The sequence below is a fragment of the Alnus glutinosa genome, chromosome 14 (genome assembly GCF_958979055.1).
Source record: "Alnus glutinosa chromosome 14, dhAlnGlut1.1, whole genome shotgun sequence".
NCBI classification, from domain to species: Eukaryota; Viridiplantae; Streptophyta; class Magnoliopsida; order Fagales; family Betulaceae; genus Alnus; species Alnus glutinosa.
In genome coordinates this window covers 17,323,415-17,329,930 of record NC_084899.1, presented here as the reverse complement: position 1 = coordinate 17,329,930, position 6,516 = coordinate 17,323,415, and the positions used below count along the sequence as shown (strand labels likewise).

At 32.7% G+C, this 6,516-nt stretch overlaps 1 protein-coding gene across 1 annotated transcript; it reads left to right on the top strand.

The window, feature by feature from the left end:
• Positions 1-1,919: 1,919 nt before the first annotated feature.
• On the top strand, positions 1,920-4,347 carry LOC133858090 (WAT1-related protein At5g64700-like). The gene is made up of 7 exons (XM_062293534.1): positions 1,920-2,115; positions 2,215-2,277; positions 2,482-2,598; positions 2,714-2,969; positions 3,193-3,351; positions 3,624-3,775; positions 3,965-4,347. Exons 1-7 carry the CDS (start codon positions 1,940-1,942, stop codon positions 4,134-4,136), a joined length of 1,095 nt encoding a protein of 364 aa, XP_062149518.1. The 5' UTR covers positions 1,920-1,939; the 3' UTR covers positions 4,137-4,347.
• The last annotated feature ends 2,169 nt before the right edge of the window (positions 4,348-6,516 follow it).

Here is a 6,516-nt window from a genome sequence, read left to right as displayed (position 1 = left end):
AACATAAATTAGTCTCTTATTATTATTATTTATTATTTATTTTATTTTGTTGAGTTTTTTTTTTTAAAAAAAATTCTGTTTTTTGTTTCTCAATCTTTTCAGATATTTTAAAAAAAGATGAGCCCTTTTAAGTTCTCCACTTTTTGTTAACGGAGGCAGAGCAAGCATTAGTGCCAGGCTATACCGTATACGTAGATGGAAAGAAACTTTCCATAGTATAAAGAGTAATGCTACATATCATCTATTTATTCTCCTTTTGTTTCTAAAAAATTGATGTGGCTCTTAAAATCACAATTAGATCAAAATCCAATAATGATTCATAAATCCAATGGTGAATTTAAGAGCCACATCAATTTTGGGAGGATAAAAGGAGGATAAAGGGATGATATGTAGCATTACTCTTTTTTTATATGGAATTCTCCTCTTTTTTTTTTTTTTTTTTTTTTTTTTTTTTTTTCTATAGTTTTTTTTTTAATTACAATATATATATATATATATATATATTAAAATCTCTCTATCTATATATTAATGTATGTAGATATATTTCTTTTACTATGTTTTTTTGTCTATTAAAATTCTAATCTTGTTTAGTTTTAACTGAATTTGTAAAAATATACATCCCTCAATCTTTGAAAATTTGTTTATAATTATTATTTTATTTTATTTTTTTTAATTTTTTTTTAATTTTTTTAAAAAAACAGGAGTCTTTTGAGAATTTTGATACCACTCCGTTATGATTTAACAGTAAATCTTAGCGGAGGGATGAAATTGAAAAAAATAAATAAATTAAAAGATGGATACACTAATTGAGAGTTTTTGAAGTTTAAGAGATAATTACAAATGTGGTAAAAATTCAACGGAGTTAAGTGAAGTTTTTTTTTTTTTTTTTTTTTTAATATTGTTTAAGTAGATTAGCGGATAGCCAGAAACAGAACTCCTTCTGCAAAACAATGGAGATCGTGGTCTTCAAAAAGCCCTGGCTCCCGAGGGATCGAAGGCACTCTGACGCCCAAACTAAGATAAAAAGGGTAAGTAATAATTATGTTGCCAGTCGGGAAGTAGTACGTATGTGTTAAACTACAACTTATCCCAAAAGTTTAAGCCGATAGGAATATGTTAACATTTAATCAACACTTTAACAGTCTCCCTCACGTGTTAGCTTGATCAAATTCCATTTTAATAGGTGAGATCCAACACATAAAATGTTTGATTGAAATTGAGGTAAAATGATGGAGTCAATTAGATTCGAAGTACTTAAGATCTTTGACTTTAATACCATGTTAAATTATAACTTATCTCAAAAATTTAAAATTATCAAAATAGATAAATTTAATCATTTAATCAATACTTTAACACAATTGTCAAATACAGTATCCAAAATCAATTTTCTCAACCACCAATCAGCTTTCCCAATATATATCTACTGCCGTACTCATTGGTGACAACATGCTGTTCGATCAAAACCAACACTCAGATATGAATTGACCCAAGAGATCCTTTATAGCGATCCTTCGTTGGCCTAATTAAAGAAAGAAAACCCGTTTTGAAGGAAATTCTCTGTTAGTGAGGGACGGGTAATAATATTAATTTGGGCTCAGCCACTCTTTTATTTATTTATTTATTTTATTTTATTTTATTTTATATATATATATATATATATATATATATATATATATATATATATATATATATATATATATATATATATAAAAGGGAACAATTTTAGAGGGAGAAAAAAAAAAAATACTACGATTGTGCCAATTAAATATTATGCTTAGAGAATAGATTCACCACTGAGATTAACTTTCTAAAGTTCATTTTAGTTAAAGAAACCGTGGATTAATTATGTATTAATCATTGGGGTGGTTATATAAGCAACTTTCAGCCCCTACAGATTCTATTTCAAGACAGTCAAAAGATCAAGCTCCTGCCATTGCCAATGGGTGCAAAGAAGCCATACTTGGCCGTGATTCTAATACAAACTATATACGCCGGCATGATCTTACTCTCCAAGGCCGCATTCAGCCGCGGCGCTATGAACAGCTTCGTGTTCATGTTCTACAGACAACTGGTCGGAACTGTTTTCTTACTTCCTCTTGCTTTCATTTTCGAACGGTAATGACATATATTATCTTTTCTTTCTCTCTCTCTTTTTATTTATTTGTATGAGAGTAATTAACCCATGTAAGTAAATTCTTTGCCTTTGGATTCCAGTAAGAATGCAACGCGGCTTTCGTTTGTGACCTTCTGCAAGATTTTTATGCTTGCTTTTCTGGGGTACGTACGTATGTGTATGATTTTGGCTTTCTTTTTGTTTGAGAAGTAAGGAACTGTTTGATGTTCGGGATTGAAAACTGGCCTATAGCTTTGATACTGTAAAAATCACCGCTTGTTCTAAAACTTTAAATTAATACGATTAGGTAAATTTAATCATTTTAATCCATACTTAAACATATATCTCCGATTCATTTTGCATTGCAGGATCACTTTCGCCCTGAATGTTTTTTGTCTTGGTCTTGTTTACACATCGGCAACCTTGGGTGCTGCAACAGTTAACTGCCTTCCTGTCACAACATTTTTGTTTGCAGTTTTGCTTGGGTATTTATCGGCAACCTTTTCTTCTTAAACACACAGAATTTTTCTTGCTTTTTGACTTCTTTCATTCCTCAATATTGTATGTTTGATTTAATTTGTTTAGCTTTACTTATTGCAGGATGGAGAAGGTGACAATAAAGACGACCCCTGGCATTGCAAAGGTTGCAGGTTTAACAGTGTGCATGGCTGGTGTGGCAACCCTCGCATTTTACAGGGGCCCCCAGCTGAATCCCTCCATCCATTATCCCTTCTTTGATAATGATCATAAACAGCAAGATCACGAAGATCATGTTTCTTATGGCAAAAGATGGATACTGGGTTGTTTTCTCTTGTTCATTTCCATCGTTTCTTGGGGCATGTGGCTTGTACTTCAGGTAGGTAACATATTTGATATATTATTACTTATTTCAAAAGCTTAAATTAATAGCAAAAAAAATAATATGCGAGTTTAATTTTAGCTATGATATTTTGTTAAATCATTACTTACTCTAAAAGATTAAGCTAATATAGAAGAGTAAATTTAATAATTTAATCGATCTATGAATTGTTTGTGATATGCTTTGAAATATTAGTGATTAGTGATTATGATGAACACAGGCTCAGGTTCTGAAAAGCTACCCTTCAAAGCTGATCTTCACCAGCCTTCAGTGTCTGTTCAGTGCAAGCCAGTCATTTGTTGTTGCCATTGCTTTGGAAAGAGATCCTCAACAGTGGAAGCTGGGATGGAATATTAGACTATTCACAGTTGTCTACTGTGTAAGCTGCTAGTAGACAAACAACCCCTCTAAATGTTGATCACCTTAAAAAAAAATTGGCTAGTGTAGCATATTCCCAGATCAATTATATATAGGTAAAACAATTAGCACTAAACAATTAACAGAAAGCCAAAATTTCTTTTCTTGCATGATTAATATTCCCTCTTAAAGCTTGTACGTGGTCAATGCAAATGAATAGTCTTTCTTTTCTCTCTTTCTTTTCACCTTTCAATGTGAATAACATAATAAAAGAGAAACTTCATTGTACAACAGGGAACCATGGTTACAGGTGTTTCATACTACTTACAAGCTTGGGTGATAGAGAAGAAGGGGCCAATTTTCCAAGCAACGTCAACACCATTGAATCTGATCGTTACAATCATTGGCTCGGTCTTTCTTTTAGGCGAGGTCATTAGCTTAGGAAGGTGAGTCACTTCATTTACACGAACTCTAAAGTGTTCACTTCCTGACGTAACAGTGATCGATATCCAATGGTGATTTTCACTGACGTAAGAGTGAATGCTTAGAAGTACGTGTGATCGATCGAGCTGGTTATAATGGTCATTTTGTTATGCAATGAGGGAGCGTATTAATTGTTTTTGCTGTATTTGTAGCGTCTTAGGTGGGATCCTGTTGGCTGTTAGCCTTTACAGCGTTTTGTGGGGAAAAAGCAAGGAACAGAATTCGGATAACCGGGGTGCTTTACAAGTTCAAGCAGAAAAAGAATTTGCCGAGTTGAAAGAGGCAGAGGTGACCAGTACTAGTGAGCCATCATTGTTAGTGTAATATATATGCAAGGTTTTCTGTTTTTGAATGCAATCAAGCTCCATGCCAAGACGTCATGGCCCATGGGAGTGCCAATATGTAGTGAGAGCAGACGATTTTTGGAGAGGCATTTTCCATGAAACCTCTGCAACCTTGGGATCAGCCATTACCCATTTTATGTCTCAATGGCACAGTACTGCATTTCTTTTTCCCTTTCCTTTGATATATGGCACCAGATCATGTTACTTATTTTTCACACTCTATGACGTTCCACTAAAAATTATCATTAGATTCAAAATTTAATAGTGATCTATCCAAAATCTAATGGTGATTTTAATGTTGCCGCTAACTTAAGCTTTTTAATCATTTAATTTAGGAAAAAATGCAAAATCAGTTACTGTTGTTTACCTCATTTACAACTAGGTTCTTGTGGTATCAAAATGAACTAACTCATAAGTCCTTGAGGTATGCCAAAAAAATAAATAATTTATTCTCCACAATCAAATTTCGTCAACGGAATTAACAGATTCATATAGTATGATACGTTAGAACTAATAAAATTATGACACATGTCCTATTAAAGTCAGTGTCACACTAATAGAATATGTTAAGTCAGTGGGCCAAATTTGACTGTAGAGAGTAAATTATTGTTTTGGCATACCTCAGGGACTTCTGAGTTCATTTTGATACCATTGAGAGCTAATTGCAAATCAGTTAAATTATAGGGACTAATTTTGCATTTTTTTCCTTTAATTTATATTATGACATTCACGTATAGGCTCAATCTCTCTTTTAATAAGTGAAGCTCAACACATGTAATAGTAATTGAAGTGAAAGTTGAATGACAGAAACATGATTCAAACTCTGAACATCTATTCTGATATCATGTTAAATCGTCACTTATTCAAAAAAGTTTCACATGAAAATGTAGAAGTGGAAATGTGCATAAGATTTCTCTTTATTAAATGGAATGTACGGAGTTGAAAGAGGTAGACAACCATCCTTGTTGGTGTTAATATGCAAGGTTTTCTGATTTTTAATGCAATCAAGCTCCGAGATGTCATGGGAGTGCCCAATGTAGTGAGTGTCAAAAATTGGAAGAAGAAATATATTTGAAAGGGTTTTCTCTCTACATCTGTGAGGTTGAGAAAGGTAGTACAACTCATGTTAAAGACAAGTGAAAATAAGGCTGGAAAGTGAAAGAAAACATAATAGAATAAAAAAGATAACAACAAATAGAAGAATAATAAAATAGAGACAAGAGATTTATGTGGTTTGGTCTATGATTTACGTCTACAGGATAAAGCTCAAAATGCTACATTATGCTCTTATTTCTCTTAATGACTTTACAATATATATGATCTCTATTTATAAGGATGTAGAGAGAATACAAAAATGTATGGGAGAATACATTCAATTCTGATTTGATTATAATCAATTATAATCAAACTGTACAATCTCATATATTATCTTATCATATCCAATCACGATTATATGGAAAATATATTCTCTAACAGAAAGTCTGAAATTTTTAATTTTACTAACATGTCATCCCATTTATATGACAATCATGTATATAATAGTATACTAAATAATATTTCTCTTGTTCGGTTCCTCTAGCAAATCACTTAAATAGACATCGACATATAAACAAACTCCTACAATCAAGGAACAAACATAAGTACCGCAACTAAAAACATGGTCCCATTTAGCAACTGGAACTCTTAAACTATCCGGTGGTGATACAAAAACACCACCAACACACCCGTTAAACCACCAACCCACCCCATGTGAGGGGTTGAGTGTGTAACGAGCGTATTGGTGATTTTTTTTTTTTTCAAATCTAAATGACTCAATAACCAACTTTGCCAGGTTTGTAACACGTGTTTCGACAACTTCCTCGCTTCGTAAAAAAGTCAAACAACTAGTACTCAATAGAAAATAGAAAATCACATGCTTAATATAAATGACATATTTAAGTCACTTCAATGTCCTATATAAATGATTATGTTACGGTACGTGATTTTCTTCTTCAAGCATGGAAATTTGCAAGTCCCTTAATGGTTGATATTCTCCCGGGTGATCGTTTTTTGTTTACTATCTCTTCTGAGGATTTGGTTGCTAAGATTATGGATAATAGACCATGGAATGTTAAAGGGGCTTTAATGGTCGTAAAACCATGGCCCCCAAAACTCACTATAGATGAAGTTGACCTGACCTCTTATGCCTTTTGGGTGCAAGTTCATGGCCTTCCTTTGCAAAATCTGACAGCAGTAAATGCAATCAAGATAGGGAAATTTATTGGTCTTGAAGTTCTTAATGTTGAAAATGGTGATTTAGAGGGGATTATTGCACACCATCATCTTATAATCAGAATCTTGATTAATGTTTTACAGCCTTT